Source organism: Mus musculus, chromosome 9 (assembly GCF_000001635.26).
Source record: "Mus musculus strain C57BL/6J chromosome 9, GRCm38.p6 C57BL/6J".
NCBI lineage: Eukaryota > Metazoa > Chordata > Mammalia > Rodentia > Muridae > Mus > Mus musculus.
Window position 1 is genome coordinate 74,172,328 of NC_000075.6, and position 23,968 is coordinate 74,196,295.

General features: G+C 39.3%; 1 protein-coding gene across 6 annotated transcripts in view; it reads left to right on the forward strand.

Moving 5' to 3' along the window:
- The window catches only part of Wdr72 (WD repeat domain 72), a 172,873-nt gene that overhangs the window by 61,997 nt on the left and 86,908 nt on the right, over positions 1 to 23,968 (forward strand). For all 6 annotated transcript variants that reach the window (XM_006511283.2, XM_006511281.2, XM_006511280.2 and 3 more), the window contains one exon: positions 7,187 to 7,389. In XM_006511283.2, coding sequence (XP_006511346.1) covers positions 7,187 to 7,389 — 203 coding nt within the window. The remainder of the gene's footprint in view (positions 1 to 7,186; positions 7,390 to 23,968) is intronic.

Here is a 23,968-nt window from a genome sequence, read left to right on the forward strand (position 1 = left end):
TTCTCAGAGGATGCTGAAGTTGAAAGTGAGGCCAGGTGGGAGAGGAGGCTGTAGCCTGAAAGATGAGCTAAGGCCTTCAAAGTAAAGATGTTTTTTAAAGGTAAAAGTAAGTGGAAATCTGGTCTAAGAGAAAAGGTGTGTGTGTGTGTGTGTGTGTGTGTGTGTGTGTGTGTGTGTGTGTGTGCATGTGATGTGTGTGTTGTGTGTGTATATGTGTGTGTGTGCACATGCATGTGTGCATGTGATGTGTATGTGTTGTGTGTGTATGTGTGTGCATGTGTGTGTGTGTATGTGTGTGTATGTATGTGTGTATGTGTGTGTATGTGTGTGTAGGGGGAAGGAACTATGCTGAGAATAAAATCTGTAGATCGGGTCTGGATTCAATCCCAAGTCGAAAATCCCTCATTACCCAGATTGCTGCTGGCATACAATCCATTAGAAAGCAATCGCCAATGTAAAGACTGAACACTACTCTGATGTAAGATTTAAAAAGCAAGCCAAAGGACAAAGGATGCTAAGTTAGTAGAATGTTTGCCTACTGCATAGAGAGCCCTGGGTTTGATCCTTTTCTAGCCCCACATAAACTGGACATAGCAGTACATTGCATGCCTGCAGTCACAACACTTGGGGTGTAGAAGCATAGGGCCAGGAGTCAAGGCCATCCTTGGCTACATAGTGAGTTCAAGTCTCTGCTAAGCTACATGCAAAATTCTTTATTTTAAAACCCCAACATACCATTGTGCTATGAGTTAGATTATATATAATCTGGGTTGCAAGTCTATCTGATGAGGTCATCTCTGAGACAGAAGGCAATAGGACCCCAAACAACTGATTTGTTGGTAAATGTCAGAAACATTCCAGAACATCGAGGCAAAGTTGTTATCCAGCTCCCAGTCAGCTGAATATATGTTTCTGTCATATGACATAGGTGTTATCATGGGTCACATTCACTCTGTGCTAGATATTATAAATCCAAGATGTTTGACCCAGAGGCCACTGGCTGTTTCTGGCCCAGGAGAGCTATGATATTTTTGTGATTTTTTTTTTCTAAGTCAGTTGTGTGATCAGCTAACTCGGATGATCATGTCTTCTCTTGTCTCAGGATCAAGAGCATGAATCCGATGCCTATAACACTTAAGCTACTTAGTAACCATGTGATCTGAGAATTATTGTCCCATGATCTTACTGAAGAAAAGGAGGCTTGAAAATCTCCAGTAACTATGTGTGGCATTTTGAATGAAAATATCCTCCATAGGCTCATAATTTTGAACACTTGGTCCTTAGTTGGTAATGGTATTTAGGTAGGTTTAAGGGGTGTGGCCTTTGTGTAGGGAGAACTTCATTGCATGCACGGTTTGATGTTTTAAAGCATCCTGCAATTCCAAGGATTCTGTCTCTGCTTAAGGCTTTTGTTTCAAAACATGAACTCTGGCTTGCTGCTCCAACCACCTCCCCTCTGTGCTGTCATCAATGGACTATTATCTATCTGGGAATATAAGCCAAAACAAACTCTTTATTCCTTAAGTTGCCTTAGCTATGATGTTTTATCAACAGAAAAGTATATAATACACTATGCTGTAGCCTTGATAGGATGGAGCCAGTTTTTGGGGACTTGAGCACGCAACAGTTTGGAGCTAGAAGGTTCCCTGTCCCACAGTGATGTGGTCCTGTTGTCATAGTCACAGGCAAGGAAGAAGGTGTTATCATCTGGACTCAGGAGACACCTGTGATCATAAAGGAAACTCTAACTTTAAAAAAAAATGTTGATTAGGGATACTCTCATGTGGTGTTTTGAGTCACCAAGGAAAGCATCATATGACGATGCAAATAGTGTTTGAGTGGGTACAGGGGTCTGGCATAAGGAACCAGGGTCCCTGTATACTTTGGCTGATCCTTTGCTTTCTGTGCACTGACGTTTTGGGAGAAAATGCAATTCTGGATCCCTTACAATGGATCTTGCCTTTACTTTGTGCCAGAATGTTAATTGTTCTAAATGTTCTTCCCTGTGATTTTTTTTCTCTCCCTGATATAACACAGGTTGAGGATGGGATGTCTTGCCCAAAATTCTTGGTACCAAAAGTCTTGCACATGTCTATGTCATTTGAACATCTTTAATCTGAAAATCCAAAATCTAATACCGTTTTAATGCCATGAGTTAAAGAGAATAGCTTAAGTTGAAAACAATATGGAAAAACTTATATCAATAAAGTATAAATTAACAGTGCATGATAGTTACATAAAAATATTTTTTCTTTTTTTATTTTATTTTATTTTAATTAGGTATTTTCTTCATTTACATTTCCAATGCTATCCCCAAAGTCCCCCATACCCTCCCCCCACCCACTCCCACTTCTTGATCCTGGCATTCCCCTGTACTGAGGCATATAAAGTTTGCAAGACCAATGGGCCTCTCCACTGATGGCCGACTAGGCCTAAAACATTGTCTTTGATGAAGTTTTGAGTTCATCTGGTTCGGTTTTATGATGCAAAGTTTAGCTCTGTATTTGAGGCTTCTCTGCAACTCACTATGTAGCCCAGGCTGGCCTCAATTTTTTTAATATGATATAGATTTCATGGTATCTTTCACACACCTACCTGAAAAAAAAAAAAAAAAAACGAGATGGCACAGTGGATAGCATAACTTTATCAATATTCTGCTGTGCACATTTTCTTGTCATGCCCAAATTGGATCAGGGAAGAGTCTATCCCTCACTGTCTTGATGAAATAGAGTGTAAGTCAGTTTGGTTTATCATCAGGTTCACATGGAAAAGCAAAGTTCTCTAGATGTTCTCTTGAGTTGAATTAAGTGGTTTATAAACCTTGAGTTTCTGACATTAGGAAGCAGTGACTCCTATCCACTGCAAAGGCAACATTTAGGCATATTGTAGCTACTGTTGTAGAACACTACTCTCCCTTTCAAGCAGCTCCCATCTTTCTGAGATCAGTGTTGTCTTCCTGAGAGCATCTATCCTGATCAGGCCTGGGAGTGTCTATTGGCATCCCCTCCCAGAAGAAAGGGTTTCTGACTTGAGTTATTGGACCAGCAACCAAGTTTCTAGCCACACTTCCCAGACATCTGTGTGCAGTTCAGCCAATTGCTCCTGGCTTTGAGTCTAGGGAAGGTACTAGAGTATAGAGAGGCCTGAGAAAGTTAACTGAGGAGGACTATTGGCCATGGGAAACCATGCTCCATGCTGGGTACAGATTTCCCAGTGTATCTGTCCAAGTCACCCATGCTCTTTTCCCATAATGCCCCGATCATTGCTCTGTAAGTAGACCCAAAACACTCATTGGGGTCCTAATATGAATTTTGGTGGAATGATACTTTGGTTTGTCATTGGTCCTTTGGGGGGTGGAGGGGAGAGGAGGTGGTGGTGGTGGTGGTGGAGGTAGTGGTGGTGGTGGTGGAGGAGGAGGAGGAGGAGGAGGTAGAGGAGGGTAGATTTGTTTATACACCTCCCCCCTCCCCTTTCTGGTTAAAGATAGGAAGGGACTTAATTATGCAGCTACATAAGATGGACTCATAGTTGTTGTTTGTGATATTCTCCCAGGGGAAGAATTCTCACAATAACACACTGACAATCTTCTTAGTGGTTATTTCTTTTTTAAAAAAAATTTTATTAGATATTTTCTTTATTTACATTTCAAATGCTATCTCAAAAGTTCCCTATACCCTCCCCCTGTCTGTGGCTATGCCAGTGCCTGACAAATACAGAAGTGGATGCCCACAGTCATCTATTGATGGAACACAGGGCCCCCCAATGGAGGAGCTAAAGAAAGTACCCAAGGAGCTGAAGGGGTCTGCAACCCTATAGGTGGAACAACAATATGAACTAACCAGTACCCCCAAAGCTCGTGTCTCTAGCTGCATATGTAGCAGAAGATGGCCTAGTCAGCCATCATTGGGAAGAGAGGCCCCTTGGTCTTACAAACTTTATATGCCCCAGTACAGGGGAACACCAGGGCCTAGTGGTTATTTCTTATATTATCTTCTTTCTAAATACCTGTAACAATTTTAAAACATGCTGAAAGTGGTACAAATTCCATGAATTCTGATGAGAAATTATTTAAAAGGGCTTATCAACCAGGAGGCAGAACAATAATAATTCAATAAGAAATTTTAAATGAAAAAATTAACTCCCATGATTATCAAGAAAACAAAATGTCCAATCTTTTATTAGATTGGGTAGTATTTATTTATGGGTAGAATAGAATATTTGTACTTTAGATACTGTAGTAAATTAGTCCTCAGTGTCTCTTGCTTCAGTGATACCACGAGGCTTTGGCGAGTTCTGGGCCTAGGGACAAACCATTCTTTTTTCCTATGTGTTGCAAACAGGTCACATGTAAATGGTACATAAATGAAACAGATCAGATATCTGCAGAAATGCAAGGAGGTGAAAGCTACACAGGTACATGTGTGTAAGCTATGGTTATGGTTGGACAATTTAAGAGGTGCTTTGTAAAAACATTTAGAATGAAATACATGGATATGTAAACTATACAGTGTAATGTACACGGCTATTTCACAATAAAACATTTTCCAAGGACTGTCAAAAGCCAAGAACAGTAGCACACACCTTTATTCTCAACTACCAAAGAGGCTGAGGCAAGAGTATTTCTTGAGCCCAAGAGTATAAAGCCAGTTCCAGATGACATAGAGACACTTAAAAATTTCTGAAAATATTTTACAAATATACTGTAAAACCAGAGAAAACTCATGAGAAGATTATCTATGTTGATACTAACTTGAAAGGGAGATTTCTTAGAAAGACAATGAATTTTCTGGCATCATTTGTTGACAGTATTTCCTTAGTAGTTATGGGACAAGGAAGGTTAAAAAGTTACACTCAGAAGATGGCCTAGTCGGCCATCACTGGGAAGAGAGGCCCCTTGGTATTGCAAACTTTATATACCCCAGTACAGGGGAATGCCAGGGCCAAGAAGCGGAAGTAGCCACCAGTGGGTAGGGGAGCAGGGTGGGTGGAGGGTATAGGGAACTTTTGGGATAGCATTTGAAATGTATATAAAGAAAATATCTAATAAAAATAAATAAATAAATAAATAAGTTGGTATTTAGGATGTTTGCTTACAAATTTGAAATGATTTCAATGGGGGAGCATTGTCAAGAATCCCCGAGATGAAAATATGTCTGTTGCTGTAGCATAATGACCTGTAGAAATTTACAGTGCTCAATTCTAGCTAATAGTGATAGAGTTAACAGGGAAGAGAGGCGAGACTGAGACTGGATTGAATGCTATTACTACAATCTTCACATCTAGCTTCCTATCAAACGACAGAGTGACCTTTAATTTTGGTACCACTTTCCAAGTATAATTAATTTATTTCATCTCTCCTTAATATTATTGATGAGAATTAGTTATCTTTAACACCTACAACAACTTTTTCCAATTTGTGGGAAAGGAACAATATGAAATTAAATCTGTATTATGGCGCTAATTAATTGAATTTCTTATTATTTTTGTTCAGTTGTAAGTGAGCCTATAAAGGATATGAAGCAGACATCAAGATTAATTTGCTCAATGAATATGTGGTGTTGCATTCTGTAAAGCCAGTTGACTATTTATCCATTGCTTTCTGATCCTTTCTTTCTGTATATGAGTGTGTGTGTATAGGAGTGTAATGCGCATACGTGTGTGTGGTATATGTGTACCTGTATATGCATTCAGAAAGCAAAGAAATCACTGGGTATCTTCCTTCATTACTCTGCACTTTATTTCTTTGAGGCAGGACCTTCTCTGAACATGGAGCTGACAAGTTTTGATTAAGCTGGCAGCCAACAACTAATCCTCCCATCTCTATGCTATGGTTATAGGGACTTGCAAGACCATAACTGATTTATTAATGGGTGCTGGGTTCCAAACTCAGGTTCTTATAATCAGGCAGTACTGTCCTACTAAGCTTTCCAGTCCTCTGATGTGTGTGTACATGTATTATAATGAGCCTCTGTATTATGTGTATATGTATGCAAATTTTCTTGTGTGGGGGGCACACTTGTATGTATATTTGGAAGCCAAATAATGATGTCTTGTATCTTTCTTGCTTGCTCTGTGTTTTATTTATTGAGGCAGAGTCTCTCACTGAATCCAGAGCTCATCATTTGGGCTAATCTAGGCAGAGATCCATGCATCTGGCACTGGCATGCTGGGATTACAGGTTACAGCTGAGCTGCCTTGTCTGCCAGGCATTTACATGAGAATTGTGGATCTGAGCTCCAGGCCTCACACTTGTATAGTAACCCTAGGGCATGACCCCACACCAATGCTGCTCATTTTATATTTGCTCTCTTTAAAAAAAAAAGATTTATTTTATTGCTTACATATATGTGTGTCTATATGTGTGCATGTATGGCTCATGAGTCAGAAAAGATCATTGGATCCCCTGGAGCTGGAGTTTCAGGTGTTATGAGCAACCATGTAGGTCCTGGAAACCCAACCTCAGCTCTCTGCAAGAGCAGCCAGTGCTCTTAACTGATGAACCGTCGGTCCAGCTCCCTATACTCATTCCTTTTAACTTCAAATTGGACTTGTCAGCACCACTTCTGGAGCTGGACGGATGTCAGAGGGCAAGGGAGATTAATTCCAGTTCTAATAACATAAGAAATAAAAAAGAAAGGCTCCAATGCTAACAAACTCCAGCAATAAAAAACAACATCGAAAGCTGGGGAGCTGGGCATGAGGGCAGAAGCACTCTAAGCCTCTGTGTCCTTAATACCCATAATCATGTAAGTTGTTACACATTACCTGTAGAAACACTGCAAACCTGGGAACCCCAGGTGGGCACTTCAGAATCTCTGTTGTTTGTGAGCTGGGACACTAGGAGACAGCACAGAAATATTCCATCATTGTTCTGTATTGATCACTTTCACACTAGATAATAAGAGGGATTTTAGTTATGGAGACTCTTAGATGGACTGTTGGTTCCAGTGGATAAAAAGGGTCTTAGATGGGGGTACACTTTCAAGTCCACTGTAATATAATTGATGGCAAATTTTAAACCATCTAGACAAAGCTCACAGGCTGGTTCTTTCTGTTGTAAGAAGGCAGGAATGACAGGTTCAAGAATCAAGGTCCTTTTGTGAACATGTCATGTGAGGTCTGTGCATTCTATTCCAGTGAGTATTTTTGCTTATATTTGTTTTGTGTCTTGAATTTTATTTTCCAGGCACTTTGGAAAGGCATGAGACAGGAGAAAGAGCAAGGATTATTCTCAACTGTGGTGACGATGCTCAGCTCATTAGATCTGAGCCTACACTGTCAGTGGCCTCTGAGACACATAAGCACAAAAGTATAGAGCAGAAGTCATCCAACTCCCACCAGCCTGGGCCAGTACCCTGCCCCAGTGTGCAGCTGGAGTCTTCATGTAAGGTGAGTCTGCATCTATCCTGTGTTCCACAGGGACATAGCAACTGGAGTAAGCAGCAATGTGGCCCTAACCCTGCTGTACAAAAGTAGGGAGGCAGGTGACGTCATCTTTCCAGTGATGTTGGGTGGAACAGGATAGGGGAACCTAACTCTAAAGTGAATGTTTTCCTTGTGACGCCATTTGTGACAGTAGAGTTTTCAGCTTATCAAAAATTAAGTTACTATCCCATCAAATTTTAGGTGTTTTTCAATGGTGGTGATTATATGCTATAGTACCAATCCATTTTTAATTCTTCAGTTGAATATATTTAGTTTCTTTTAGTCAGGCTAGCTGCTCATTTAAACAAGCCTTAATATTTTTCTTTTCTCGGTATGTTATAGTGATTTCATACAGTTTCTTTAAGGTATTATTTTCCATTCTTATCCTTTATACTATCTTCTTACTATTTTGCCTGTGCCATTTGTATGTATGGACATACTTAGGACTTTTTTCATGTAAATATTTTTCATAATATTATCCAGTATAGTGTCACAATTTTAAGGGTCACTTTATATTCTATGGGGTTTTTTGTTCTTATTGGTGACATAAATTATTTTCTTATTAATAATACACACACACACACACACACACACACACACACACACATTTCCAGTAATGCATTTGAACCTAAAAATTTTTAGAAAATCTAAGTAGGGGGCTTGAGAGATGGCTCAGTGGTCACGGTCACTTGCTGCTCTTCCAGAGGACCGACGTTTAGATCCTAATATCCACACGGTCCTCACAGCTATGTGTAACTATAGCTGCACATATCTGGTGTCACTGTCTTTCTTGGGCACTTGCTCTCACATGTATGTATCCCTGTGTAGTCATGAACACTTACACATAATTGAAAATAACCTAAATAAAATAAAATAAGGTCAAAATTCTTTGAGAGGACATGTGAGAATTAAGATTTCTATATTGGGATTTATATATTCTTGCCACTTCCTGTTATTTCAATCTTCTTCATAAAGACTTAGCAAAGATCCCATTTTTACCTTGTGTATACATTTATATTAAAAACAGAGGATATCTTGTCATTCATCAAGGTGATGGAAGCCAAGCCACACATTTGAGCTTCCATACTAACCTTGCGGGTTTAGGGACCCGATTTCAATTTTATCTGAGCCCGGTACTCATTACCTTTTGAGATCTCAGACGCTAATTGAACACCTAATAAGTCTGTCACTTGAACAGTGTTGACTTGCTAAACAGTGAGAAGTATGACTGGAATCACACTGCTTGAACATACAGTCTCAAAGTGCAAAGCTGCATGACTGTATAGCACAGATCTGAACACAGGGCCCCATGGTCCTTGTGATGCTAGCCTCAGGGTATTGATTGATTCACACTGTCACCTCTCAGCCCATCAGGCCAGTAATTCACCAAGTCATGGCTGAAATAGAATGAAAATCTCCTAATGTATTTCTCCTTTTACTATTTTATTCAGACAACCTACATCAGTTTATATTTTCCTTCTTGAGATGTTAACCCTGTGGATAGCAAGAGTCTACTTTTTCATTGTTTTGAGGTTGCCAAATATGCTCTATTATTTATTTATTTATTTATTTATTTATTTATTTATTTATTTACTTATCTTGGCCTACGTTTGTGGGCATGGTGTATATGCAGTGTCTATAGAGGCCAGAAGAGGATATCAGATTCCTTGGAACTGGAGTTACAGATAATTGTAAGACACCATGTGGGCTCTGGGAACTAAACCTAGATCCTCTGAAGAACAAGTCAGTGTTCTCAATTACTGAGCAATTTCTCTAGCCCTATCTCTTAGCATTCTTAACATGAAATCAAGATTTTTGTAGGGATGCTTATGTAGCTATGATAGCATTTCAATTGAATCATATACATGGTTGGAACTATCATAATGGCATGGACCTATTTTTATAATAAGCACACATCGTAGGAGAGTAGGGACTGTTCTGGAATGATAGATAAGACCCAGGTATCACCTGACCTGTGTGTTTCAGAGGCAGAGGTCTGTAGGGGGAAAAAAAAATCACTTTTACTGGGTGCCAGTTTTTCTCCTTGGATTCCCAGAAGGTAGATAAACTGACTGTAGTTCTTTCTGAAGCTCAGTTACCCTTTAGGTAGTGGTAACAGTGTATACACATTTCATTTTCTGTATATAATTTTGTTTCTTTCTTGACTCCAGGAAGCAATAAAATGCCCCTGTCTTGTCATCCTGCTTGTAGGCTGATGTCCACTCTATTTTCTAGTTGTTGCCCTTTACCTGAGCAGTCTACAATTTCCAGCCTTCGTTCTTTGTAGTGGAGAAGTAAAGGAGACAGGACAGTCGCCTCTTTTCTTCTATACACTCTTGTTGTTACTAGATTTGGTGTGACTGTGGGTTCTTGTACCCGTGCTTCTCTTTCACACCTTCACTTTCATGCAAGATGTCTTCATTGTCTGTCAGTCCTGTGCTGTTTTAGGATTTGTCTTAGAGCTAGGGTGCTGAGCTCATTTTATCTTAAAGTATGACATTTCAAAGGTAAACCTGTACATTATTAATATACTTCTGTGTGCATGTAATGTGTATGTGCCAGTATGGGCACACATGTCCTGGTGTACATGTGAAGTTCAGAGAACAACTTCAGGTGCTGGTCCTTGCCACCCACATTGCTTGAGATGAGGTCTCTGTTGTTTGCTGTCACATATGCCACTCAGGGTAGATGCCCTGCATGTTTCCGGAAATCTCCTTCTCTCCTCTCTTCTCAACATAGGAGCACTGAGATGACAGACGTCTGATGCTATGGCCAGTGTTTCCATGAATTCTGGGAACTCAAGCTTAGTTTTTCATATCTGTAAAAGCTCTATCCACTGAGTTATCTCTTAACCCATAAGTGAATTACTATATAGTAGATGCTTCATGGATTTCATTTAAAAAAAACAATCTTCAATAAGTGTGTGAATAATATTCATTCTGTAAGTGGGGAAAATGGAAGGCAACAGGCCTGGGAGCTTTAGACCATCCAAGATTGTGTTGTATCTATGCTTGTGTGTGTGTGTGTGTGTGTATGTGTGTGTGTGTGTGTGTGTGTGTGTGTGTGTGTGTGTGTGTGTTAATCTTAGAGTGGCACAGGCAGAATACTGGATTGCAATGGTGTCGACAATTAAGACAGAACAGAACATTTAGAACTTGATGTTGGCTAATATTTGTACATTCCTAGAAAGTATGATTCAGTTTTTCTTCATTCATTTGGGGAGTACATATAAATGGGGAGAGCAAGTTATGAAAAGAACAGAAAATGTTATAAACATCATTTAAAAATATCTCCACTTTGAATGGCTGGTGCTGAATTGAGGTGCTGAATCTGCTGCTAGACAAAGAGAGATCTTTGGGATGAGAGGAGAAGAGTCAGAGTCTTAAAGGATTTACAGGATACAATAACCATGTTGGTGTTGGGAGCTGCTGTTCTTAGATTGGGCAAGAGGATCAAGCAGGATAGAGTCTATTTAAATAGCAGTGGGAGGAGTTGAGCTGTGAGGAAGGGATGAAAATCATTGCTATGTGACAGTGAGCATTGTGGCTACATGGTATTTTAAGAAGAAAAGTCCCATTTGTTCATTGGTTGGTTGGTTCGTTTTTGTTTTATGAGTGTATGTGTTCAGGTTTTTTATTGTGCTTATTATCTATAAAATGGATAAAAGGATAAACAGGATTATTTTAATGGACAGAACTTACGACATTTGCAGTGTCTGAGAACCCTGCTGCACCAAGCAGAACCTGTCTCTCCCTGCTTGCTTTATTATTTGTTTGCTTCCTTAGAGTTGTCCCATCTAATGTGGTGACATTGAAACAAACACTAGATAGTTCAAGTTGGTGTTTCAAATAAGATCAGAACAAATTGTTAAACACATGCATTTTGCATATGTGGGATTAAATAAAAATTATTTGACCAATTTTACCCATTTTTAAATTTATGCTGTTTTAAGATGTCTGCTGGGTGGTTTAAAATCATAAATGTGATCTGTGTTGTATGTTAGGATACTGGTGACCATAAAGAAGGTTATGTGAATCTCTCAGGAAAAATCAGGGAGTGAGTGGTTTAGGGTCACAGCTCAGATCTTTGCCGAGGTTTTTACTCAGCTCTGCTGTTGAGTGGAGGGGTATCTAGGGAGACTTGCCTTTACAGTAGCAGGTGGTGGCCCAAACATGATACACTGGCTGTAGCTTGCTGACCAATGGTCAAGTAGTCCTCTTGTCACTGGAAGGGAAGGAGGTATCAGGAGGATCTGTAAAGAATCTGTAACTCCTCTTTCTTCCATGTCTGAAATTTTAATAAAGCCATTTATTTTCATTCCATATATTTCTATATATGTATGTTCATACATATGTATATATGATGGAATGTAAATTGAAATAGTTTATATCAATACATTATATTCTGTTCTTGTATAGAAAACAGTATTTGTATGTGCTGAGAACACCATCTTTTGTTAAATAAACAAACAACAAAAACACCCTACAAATTATGATTTCCAGTGCAACTGAATATTTGTGTGTGTATATGTGTAAGTTCAGGTGTGTGTGTGTGTGTGTGTGTGTGTGTGTGTGTGTGTGTGTGAGAGAGAGAGAGAGAGAGAGAGAGAGAGAGAGAGAGAGAGAGAGAGATAGAAAGTTAATAACGAACATATCCCATTACAGGAAGCCTGTGGCTTACAAGCACTTATCCTACAGCTTTACCTAGCCATTCTTTCAAGGAGGTTAGGACTTTTGTTCCAGTTTTGAGATATATCCCACAAGTGACCAGAGTTCTAAGCTGCCACTGAGCCAAATGGCTCACAGTGGGGTGAGTCTTCCTTCCTGAAGAGAGATCTAAGCAGTGCCTGGCTCCATATAGCCCCACGAATTTTCTAGAGCAGATGCTTACTCTTGTTTAGAGCCTTTAAGATGGACTCTGACATTTAGTGGCTCCTCGTGGCTCCACAGAGATGGAGATAAGAACTTGAATGCCACACTATTCCCATGTTCTCATAGAGCTCTCTGTTTTGAGTGTGGTACATGTGTTAGTATGTGACTGTGTGTGTGCATGAAGTGTGTTCTTGCCTTTGGAAGTCAAAGGTTGAAGTTAGGTGTCCTCCACAATCACTCTCCACCTTATTTTTGATATAAGGCCTCTATTGAACTTGGACTTGAATAACTTGGCTAACTGACTGTCCATTGAGCCCTGGGAATCCCCTTGTCTCTGCCTTCCCAGTGCTGGGATACGTGGTGTACACTTTTACATGGGTGTTAGTGATAAAATTCAGGTCCTTGGGCCAGAGATGATAGTGCACACTGTTAAACCCAGCACTCAGAAATGAGAGGCAAGTAGATCTCTTCAGCTGTGCCCATCTTGGTCTACATAGTTAATTCCGGGTCAGCCAAGGCTATACAGTAAGATGCTTCTCAAAATAATAAAAGGTTTTTAAAGCTTACAGGGTAAATATTTGACTGACCAAGCCATCTTTTTCAACCTCCATTAGAGAATTTTGAATAGTACACTTGTATGGATTAACCTAAACATATAAGTTTGGATGTAAATCCAAACTACATTTGCATTTACATCCCAGTTGGTTTGGTATTTAACCTTGATCTGACCTTAGTGTAACATCTCACATAACTCACTGAGAAACTTTATTCAAGTCTTCTCTTGCCTTGTAAAACAGAAATGGCAACCTGCTAGGAATTCTGCTACTTAACACCTTATTCAAATAAAAAGCTAATTTTTATTATTTCTTTAAGTTTGTATTTATGGGTATATGTACAAGAGTGAAGGTGCCTATGGAGGACATAAGAGGGCAGAGGATCCTGGGGCCAGAGTTACAGGTACTTGTAAGTCACCTGATGTGGATACTGGGGACTTCTGAAAGATCAGTGTGTGCTATTATCCACGGAGCCAAATATCCAACGCAAAAAAATTACTTTATGGTTTTTTGTTGCTTTATGTTTCATGATACATGAAATAACCAAAACACAAAATAACTGAAACATAAAATAACCAAAGAGAACAAAATAATGGTACTTGAAAAATCTCACCTGTAGATTCACATGTAAAATAAATTAAATCTCATTGAGATAGTATCACTATTATTATTAGTATTAATACTATTAGTATTATTAGCAGTATTAAATCAAACTCCATTTTTATTTAAATATTCCGTTATCAAAATTACGTTGCATTAGAAGAGAGCAAGTAGTATTTATTTGAAAATAATTGCATTATATAAAAATAGAGGGCTGGAGAGATTGCTTAGTAGTTGACCATATTTGCTGCTCTTGTAGAAGACCTGAGTTTAGTTTCTAGCACCCATGTCAGACAGCTCACAAATGCCTGTAACTGCATAGCATCCTGGGCACTCTTATAGCATTCTCAGGCACTACAGCTACGCGGCATATATATATATATACACACACACACACACATACATATATATATATTCAAAACTAAAAATAAAACATATAAATTTCCCATGTAGATTGTTCCTTTTTACCTCTTTAGAAGGTAATTTGGATGGCATCCCTTTTGATAGTTGATCAAAGTATAAGTATCATGGGAAACATTGTATAAATTTGTAAGAAAATAGAGTTGTTATTAAACATTGAAACCATTCAATTCTCTAAGTTTGGTGTTCTGTTTTTTGTTTTAAATATTTCACTTTACTCAATCTCTCCTGAGAACACAGTGACTGGCTGGTAGCATCTCCCTGTGTCAGGCAGTATAGAAAAACCTGTAGGAGTAATGGTATGGCATGATAATTTGCTTTTTGAATCATATATGAAACAATGAATATTTTTGACAGCTAACCATTCCTCAGAAGGTTTTGCAAGGTGAATAAAAGCTTCCTTAATTGATAAAGCTTAAAAAAAAATTAACTGCTTTGTGTAAAAACATCTTATCTCACATTTAGTGGCATGAATTTAGACTTTCCATTTATTTTTTTTTCATTCAGAAAGTTACCTCAGACACAAGAAAAACTATTAGAGGCTGTCACAGCTTTGTTTCAGAACCTACCTCAGGAGGTCTGGTCCCCACAGAAGGAATAAGCATGGTGAAGTGACTCCAGCTGCCGGCCTCCTGCACAGGAGCCACCCTGATTTTCCTCAGAGGACTTCAAAGCCTGGCTCAAATCTAAACATTCGTCAGCCATGTAAATCAGGGTTACAAAAGGAAAAAGCGCCTATTTCATGGTGCACGGCTGGCGAGAGCCCAGCTTTGTGCTGCACGTGCCGGGGAGGGGGGTGCCAGCCACTGATGGGCACTGCTTCTACCCCTGTGACAAATGTAGTTAACACCCGATCCATATTAATGTTGTCACGTTCCCTTGATGTATTTAAACAGATTTTAATTATTTCCAGCATTCCGAGGCCCCAAGATATACGGCCTCATAGTTCTTCAAAGAAAGCTTGTTTAATGTGTGAACGTAAAACCTCTCATCAAAATGGAACTTTGATACTGGCCTCAGTGACTGCCACAGGTTATTCATCCAGTCAGCAATTTGTGTGGCAAAGTGCCATTTGAATAGCGTATTGTTGGGGGACTTACGGTCCACTTGACAAGGGCTCTTTCTCTAAATAGTACAATTTGACTCCAGCTGTTAGAGATTGCCTTTGACAGCAGCCACACAGAACGGAGACTCGCTGCTGAAAAAAGAAAAATCAATATCAGCTTCTTGCTCCTAGGAACCTGTTCTTTTCTTTCCTGTGGACCTATCAACTGCCAACGAGGGTGGAGACGTGGAAGCTTAAGTATTGTTTTAAACGCAGTCCACTTTGAGATTCCAGTTAAGACTTGCCATGGACGGTACCAAAGTAGAGTTTTAGGATATGGTTTCCACACCCTGCGTCCTGTTGAGTCACAACTACAGGGCAGTTGAATCTGGAATCTCTGTACTCTGAAGAAAAGAATTACTGTTTAAAAAAAAGACAGAAGTGTGGGCGGTGTTATAGAGCCAGACCAACGACTTCTTGATGCTTTCTTGTCAATGTGTCTTCTACATTTCTTCTCTTCTTCTGTGTGTGTGTGTGTGTGTGTGTGTGTGTGTGTGTGTGTGTGTACATACATATGGATGGCAGAATCTTTTGTGCTGTGCCCATGGCAACACCAACAGATGTTGACAGTGTTATGCTCCCAAAGTAGCCTTGCAGGTTTGGAGACTTTTCCAGCACTATTTTTTTAAAAGCATACAAGGTTGCTATGATACCTGACGGGCAGTAATAGCTATTGAATCTCTTAATTTCAATAACTCCACATGAGGACCCCTTTCCCTCTCTCCCTCTTTGATTGGATCTGTCTATTATTTCCTCTCTGAACAGGCATCTCTCTTATTACTAGACATTATGTTTAACATACAGCAGAGAAAGTAAAATTGCATCCTCGAGATGAGGAAAAAAAAGTCTTAGGGTAAAATCTTGAACCATAAAACATTTCAAGTTATAAAAACCTTTACTGACTATTGATCTCCCAGGATTGCAGATACAATTTGTTTAAATTATTTCTTGCTTTGACTGTATGTGATTTTGGATTTTTATTGGTATTTCCCTGAGATGTCGTAAGTCTTCATCTAAGGTGTGTTGAGTGGAATGTGGAAGAGCTGTCATTTTTAACATAGAAAATGCCAGTGTGATGTGTCCTTTCTCAAATGCTTTTTCATCCCGGTCGGCAGGAACAGCTGTTGTCTTATTACTCTCTGGTCAACTCTGCCTTTACTGCGTCTTTGGCTGCAATAGCAACTGAAAATTCATAAAGCTGATAGTCCAATTGTGAACAAAGACCTTTAAGGCTGACTCAAGGTCAACGTTATTGTTTTTATAATTGCTGATAGGTAGCCCTGATTTCTCCCAGAGAAGGCCTTTGCTCAGCCTTGATTTCTTCGAATGTTATCTCTTTTGTTAATTCTCAAGGAAGAGTTTTCAATGAATAAATGTTTATACTACCTCCTAGTGCTCCCTGCAGCCTGAGTCTACGTCATGACCCTTCCCTTCAGTGTCCCACCAGTCCTATTGGGATGTGAAGCTCTTGGATCTTTAAGATATTCTGGAACTAAAATCTTTCTATACTTATCAGCTAACTTATTTGTGCATGGGAAGGGTGGTTAGGGTATGGGGTGGGTGGCAGAGGAATCAATCCAGCACAGAAACTTCGACAAGAATTAAGTGAATCAGGCATTCCATTTTATGTTTAGCTTAATTAAGAAAGATCATCAACATGACTTACTATGTATGTTTTTAAAATGTGCCTTTATTGTTGTGAATACTTCAATAGGTCTTTAGACCTATGCTATGCTATGATCATGGTCATGCTGTCTGACCTATCCATGACAGCTTAGGAATATTTTCTTCACTCTTTTCTTCACTTCTTTCCTTCTTCTTTTCAGTTCTAAATTTATTTTCTTAAAACAAAGTTTTGGTCCTTCCTTGCTATTGAATCTCACTGAGAAAGCCTATATCTTGCTAAAGTAAATATCTCTCCAAGAAGGTCAGATTTGTACTATATGAGCAACTTGTTTCTGGTGGTGGAGTTGCTTGAAATAAAATCCTTGTCTTTTGATAGGAAGAGGGTACTCTTTGTACATTATATTTATTTCTAGCACACTGGATACTAGCTTCAAGAATAAAAAGGAAAATTACAGAAATTCAGAGGTTGGGTTAACTTAAAGAATGTAGAACAGGAAAGGAAAGGAGAATGAAATGTCTCACTTTGAAAGCTGGCCGTGTCACTTGTTGACTGAGCACACCCTCTGGGCCCATTTAAGGAAACACAACAGGCTAGTGCTGACATCAGTGGCATATGCTGACATCAGTGACATATGCTGATGCTGTCTCTAAGAGCGGAAAATGCAAAAATGTTACAAGAAGGAGATCTCGGGACATTTATTCTCATGGACTATTTCCTCTGGGCTATTAAAACAAAATGAATTAAACCCTTAGCTCGTTTATTGATGCTAAGAGTCTGAATGTGTTTCATTAAAAAGCACAGCCAGCTAGTGTCCCCAACTGTCTTTTCAGGATGGCGTTTTCACAGTGGCATCCTGGAAGTGTCTTTAGTTCTGTGGAGTGACAGCTCAAGCCTACTTAGCTTCTCTGGAAACAGCCACCGTCACCCTAAACATAAAGAGCCTGCAGAAGCTTTTCTGCCCGCTATCCTACTCCTCGTGGGAATTAAATATTCCTAAGATGCTGCTGCACGAGCAACAGGGACTTTCTCTTCCTATGTACATAATTTTATACACAAACAGGTCTAAACACTATATGGTTTTGTTGACAGTGGTAGGCCTCCCGCACTCCCATTGTCTAAGACATGCTTTTCCAAAAGCCATTCCTAAGACGTATGAAATGCAAAGCCTTGCTTACCCCCAGCACTTTCTTCCTTGCCTCCTGTGAGGTTTACAAAACTTGGCTTTGTCCACTTCATGTTTGGGAGCAAGTACTTTGTTTTCCTTTGTCTAGCCCCCTCTACCAAACTTAGTTTTGTTAACTCCTGGAGCCTGGCATTGACCTTGTGTCTGTGTCCGGAATACAGAGAGAATACAGGCCCTGGCTTCCTATGAGATTATCCAAAGGCCAGAGTGAGGATAGAATTATTGGTTGATACAGTGCCCAAATCTAAATGCTCCTCTGGGTCTAGAATGGCTACAGAGTTCAGTATACTGTGGGATTATCAGCTAAACATTTTAACCACCAAAGACCTTCAATTCACAGTTAAAGTCAAGTTTGTGGATGATTTAAAAAAAAAAAAAAAGATTGGCTTTAGGGCCCCATAGCATATTTTACCCCACTTTGTGCTTTTAATTTTCACATAAACTCAGGATTATCTTAAATAACACTTAGAACACAGTTTACCTTAATTTCTGGCATACCGGAAGCTGGGATTAGTATGGGGGTATCAGGAAATGTCTAGTTTTCCATGTGCTTATGATAATTCCATTCATTGCATGACTACTGCTCTGACTTATATAATCTATCTTTCTGTCTTAGTCAAGATAGCAGTTAGAACCAGAGACAAAACCTGCAATGAAGAGCTGTGAGTGAGCGCTCTCATCACACACAGACCTTCTCTCAGGCAGGGCACTGGCCCTGCAGCTGCACATTTCATGTGTTTGTCTCATATTCCACATCCCTTAATTCTCAGACTAGGTTTTTGTGTTTTAAAGCATTGCATTACTTTAGACCATCATAATTCCATTTGTAACCACAGTGTTCTTTTAAGATAGGGTCTCACTAATGCTGGCTACCCTGAAACTCATCACATAGACCATGCTGGCTTTGAAATGACTGTAATCCTGTTGCCCCTGCTTCCTAGTCAGGGAATTAGAGATCTACACCACTGTGTCTGCTTTGTAAAAAAAAAATGCAATAATTAAAAGCCACCTAGCCTTCTCAAATGTACAGTGTTAGAATGAATGATTTCTTCATAATGAGTAAGTTAGAAAGGATTTGGACACTTAGCATGTCTGTCTCTAAAAAGATTATATGATAAATGAATAATGCTTTCATAGAAACACCCAGCAAGTGCCACAATCTGCTGGCTTAATAAACTTTAAAAGCTTATTCAATAGTGATATTGAAATCTAGGATATTTGACACACGGGGAACCAATGGCTTATTTTAGGTAAGTTGCAAATAGCAGTCCTCTTATATAAGACTCAGATAGACAAAAGGTGACATAGTTAAAATGGCTTTGTTCACCATCAAACTATCACCACCATTTACCTGTCTGTCAATCTCAGGCTCATTTCTCCTAGTCACAGAGTTATCTAAAATAATCACTCAGACATAGCCTGAGGATTATATTGTATTCCATGAGTCCTCTTCTTCCCTGGGATAATTACTTTTCGAGCCCACCCCTTAATATAAAACCCCCAAAGCTATCAGCCATCTAATCAACAGGTTTGCAATAATGTTAAGACATGGATGTATGATAAATATGAAGAGGATTTATTTATGCCTCATTTCCCAAATGCGGGAACTTGGGGTAAGCCTTCAACCCTCAAGCAGCAGCTTCTTGCTTTTGTAGTTGATTTGGAAACTGCTTAATGCCTCCTCCTCTTGTCAGAGCACGAGAGAGAGAGTGAGAGAGAGAGAGAGAGAGAGAGAGAGAGAGAGAGAGAGAGCGCACTAGAGTGCTAAAGCTGATTACGCTCGGTATACACCACTTTAAATACTTGCAGATTGCTCTTTGGATGGGATAGGTTCGGAGTCTTGGGAGACTTCAAACCTTACAGGATTTTCTCTTCTTCATTGTTTCTTAATACTCCATTGAGATCTAGGGGATGAGGCGGCTCAGTAATTTTCAGGAGGCTGATGCTCTTCCATATGTTGGCATTGCTGCTTCTAGTCCTTACATGCCTCTTCCTAGCAAAGGCCATTTGCTCTGTTAGCCTCTTTGCCTTCTCAAATTCTACCTGGTTAATAAGCCCATATCAGCTCACTTTTGAATTGCCAATGCATTGCCTAATTACTTGAATTTATACTACTCTCCCAAGTAGGCCTTAAACTCCCTGGTATATGTGCTATATACACTTTGTAGTGGGGTTAGTAAGGCAGAAAATTCATTCTTCAATACTCATTGAATCTCTACTGTGTGCCCCACACCATAGACACTAGGAATTTCAACAAGAGACAGGACTCATGCAGATTGCATACAGAGAAAAGAGATAGACCATATCTTAAAAGAAAAGGCCAGGGGCTGAAAAGATGATTCATTGGATAAGAGCAATAGCTGTTCTTCCAGAGGACCAGGGAGTTGAGTGTTTATTATGAATTTGGCTAAAGCTATGGACACAGATTGTAGAGTCAAATCTGAGGTGATATGGGAGCCAATCTAGGCCATGGAAGGGCCTATGCTCTCTAGAGCACAGGTTATAACAGCCAATCTTGATATGTAAGTAACATTTTGCTGTGGGGAACAAGTCTAAAAGATAAGAATATAAATGTGGAGCTAGGGCAGGTGTTAATGAGATGTGAATACAACTAGAGAGGGTTCTACCATCTGCATCCATTACTTCATAGTTTTAGACAAATTTATCCTAAACACTCAACTCCCAGGTCCTCTGGAAGAGCCACTACTACTCTTAACCACTGAGTTAGTAAATATAGTAAGGAGCTATGACAAATAGCTGTCTATACAGGTAGTGTTAGAACTTGGACTTGTCCTTTTGTTGCACTCATTACCAATTACTACCAAATAAAGCTATCTAAACAAAATGCTTAGCAGTGGATCCTAGAGCGTATTCAGTTTGCTGGGTAAAAACTTACTTTCCATTGATTAATAGCTTATCCCAGCCCACCTTTAGGCTATCATGACTTTACACCTGGGTTCTGTGGAAGTGATTGTTTTAGGTCTCTTTTAAGAGCAACCATGCCATATTTTTTCTGTTTGGCTTTTGTTATTCAACATTATTTCCACAAGGTCTTTGTTTTGGGGGAAATTTTTGTTTTGTTTTGTTCAGTCATCTGTTGCAGAATTTCCTTCTAGGGATGAATATTATTTTGTCACAGCTATCTAGAATGTTTTTCTTCATCCTTTCATCTGTCAATGAAATCTAGGTTTTCTCATCTCTGTTGTTATGGGTAACACTGCACTGGACCCTCATACCTCTTTGAAATCTTGGTTTTGATTTTCAGTATCTAGATGTGGAATTCCTAGGTTATGCAGTTACCCTCCTTTTTTCTAACATTTAATGTGTGTGTGTGTGTGTGTGTGTGTGTGTGTGTTCATATGACTCTGCCACAACACATGTTTGGAGATAAGAAGACAATTTGTGGGAGCCAGTTGTCTCCTTCCACCATATTGATCCCAAGTATCCACTTCAGGTCATCAGTTGATAATAAGTGTCTTTATCTGCTGGGCCATCTCAGTGATCCTCCACCAGTTTTAATAAACTTGGGAACCTAAGTGTTATTTTCATTCGCTTTTGAATTGCAGTATACTAGGATTCATTTCTTCATATTCTTACTGTAAAGGAATTTTAATCTAGCAACATGGATGCTCTGATCACATCCCAAGACCTTCTAGGTCTGTATGATTCAAGAAGAATGCAGACACATCACACACTTTTAATCTTTCTGAATAGAATATAGAAATGTCCTTAGTATACACCTTTAATCCCAAGCCAGCCATGCCATCTAATTAATGGACAGACAAAGTGACAAATCAGAGAAAGATTTGAAGGATAAGACACACCCAACTCTCACAAGAACAGCACAGGAAAGAAGCTATTTAAGAGGATCACAGAGTGAGTGGAGGTCAGTCAGTTTCATTCAGTTTGTTGAGCTCTGTGCAGTAGAAGTGAATCAGTCAGTTGGGAGTATGCTGTGCAGTGCAGTGCAGGGGAGTTGAGTTTGTTCATAGGTTCATGCAGTCCAGTGCAAATCAATAGAGGCAGTTGAGGCCAGAAAAGAAGGAACCAAAAGATTAGAACGTATTGCCCAAGTTAGTATGAGGCCAAGCAATTCAGTTAGAAGCCTAGAGAAGTCAGTTTTAAACAGTCAGCTTTGCCAGGAGTTTAGGCCAGAACAGCTGAGTTGAACCAGTTGGCTAGGGCATCTCTTCACTGTCAGGTCTTTATATAAATATAGACTTGTCACTCCAAAGAGAAGAAGCACTTAGTAAAAAAATATTGTCTCTTGTTCTGTTCAGTGGTAAACCCGATCTTGTTGGCTTTCATTTTTTCCTGTCTAGACCTACATCCTTCCTGAGCTTTTGGCCAATTATCAACTTATTGGGCTGGCATTTATAAAGTGTTACTGTGACGCCACTGATTAAAATGTCATGTTTGGAAGCAAAGGTGTTTGGAGTGAGCCCCATCAGTATGCACATAGCATATACTTTTTAATTAGTGTTCATCCCTAGAGGCTGAGTTCCCAGTAATTCAGCAATACACCCCTGTCATCTTAGTTGACAATTATATACTGAGCAAGAGGTAAAGAGAAATCAAAGAAAACGGTCACTGTTTAAGGAGAGTGCCTGAGACAAGTATCTATTTTGCCACTTAAGATTGAGTTCCTTAACAAGAGTTTTTTTTTTTTTTTTTTAAATCTCAGTAGCGTACCACTTATTTTATTACAAACTACAGAACAAACCAATGTTGAGTGATAAAACATCTATTCCAACAGTTGTAGGAAGAGTGGCTTTGGATTTTTGTGTAATTTTTAAAGGAATCATAAAGTATTCTTTCTTTGTGTGCTCATGAACATACTGGCCTCTCATTTCCACTAGGGCCCTTCAGTGTTGAGTTGATTGAATAAAAGTCTGTGTGAGTTTGAATTTGCCGCCAGGCCTCTCTTGGCTGTCTTGTGTCTGTCTGTCTTTTCATCCCTCTATTGATACCAAACTGGATAAGAGCCCAAATCTCATTAGCTAAAACATCCCCATTTTGTTACTTGTTTCCTGTTAGCACCAGTCTTCCCTTTGCTCATTATACAGCTAGCAGGCTAAGGAGTCAGCGGAAGCAGTTGGCTGGGGACTTTAAGTTTTAAAGACATCCCAGCAACCAGGCACATGCTTATTTCTAAGATTCTATCTAGTGTGAATAACTAAAGAATATAACTTGCTGGAAATATAGAAAATGCCATGGAAATGAACTGTGTATATACTTCTGAGAAGAACAAAATTAATCATCTTTTTTTCTGTTAAGCACTAGTCACTATAGTGCATCTCCTGGTTCTATGCTGCATTTCATACACAGCGTACATGCTTTAATATTTTGATGTTTGTGCATTAATATTTTCAGTTTGTTTAACCACTTTGCTGCTAAGATTTTGCCATTCTGTTCCCATTTTTCCTCTACAATTTTAAACATTTCTCCTCATTAAAAACTATAATAATGAAAAAAAAAAAAGAATCTAGAGCCTTTCCCTGAAGAGAATGCCTTTTGCTCCAGAGAGGCATTGTCTCAGAAAAGGGTGTTGGCTGTTTGCTTTTTAGAATTTTTCTAAGATATTGAAACCTGAGGGCTGGACACTCTCTACCCAGAAGTGAGGATGTCCCCCAATTTTTCTCTAACTTGCTAATCCCCTAAGACCCTAAAATGAGCCCCAGACATTTCCCCTGGCTTCTTGGTGATTTTTTTTTCTTTTTCTTTTTTTTTTCTTTTTCTTTTTTTTTTTTTTTTTTTTGGTTTTTTGAGACAGGGTTTCTCTGTGTAGCCCTGGCTGTTCTGGAACTCACTCTGTGGACCAGGCTGGCCTCGAACTCAGAAATCCACCTGCCCCTGCTTCCCAAGTGCTGGGATTAAAGGTGTGTGCCACCACGCCCGGCCCGGCTCCTCTTGGTGATTTTGCTTCTCATCCTCTTTCTCTTCCCTTCTAAAGCTCTCCCTTACCTTGGTCTTCAAAGGTTGTTGAAAAATATTGAGTACCTTTTTGCCTTTAAATAAACCATAAATGGAAGGTAGGGTGTAGCTTAGTAGGAGATCATTTTCCAGCATGCATGAAGTACTATGTTCAATCTTCAGACTAATTAAAAAACAAATGTCAAATTAATCAATTGCATGTACATATTATTATTATTATTATTATTATTATTATTATTATTATTTACT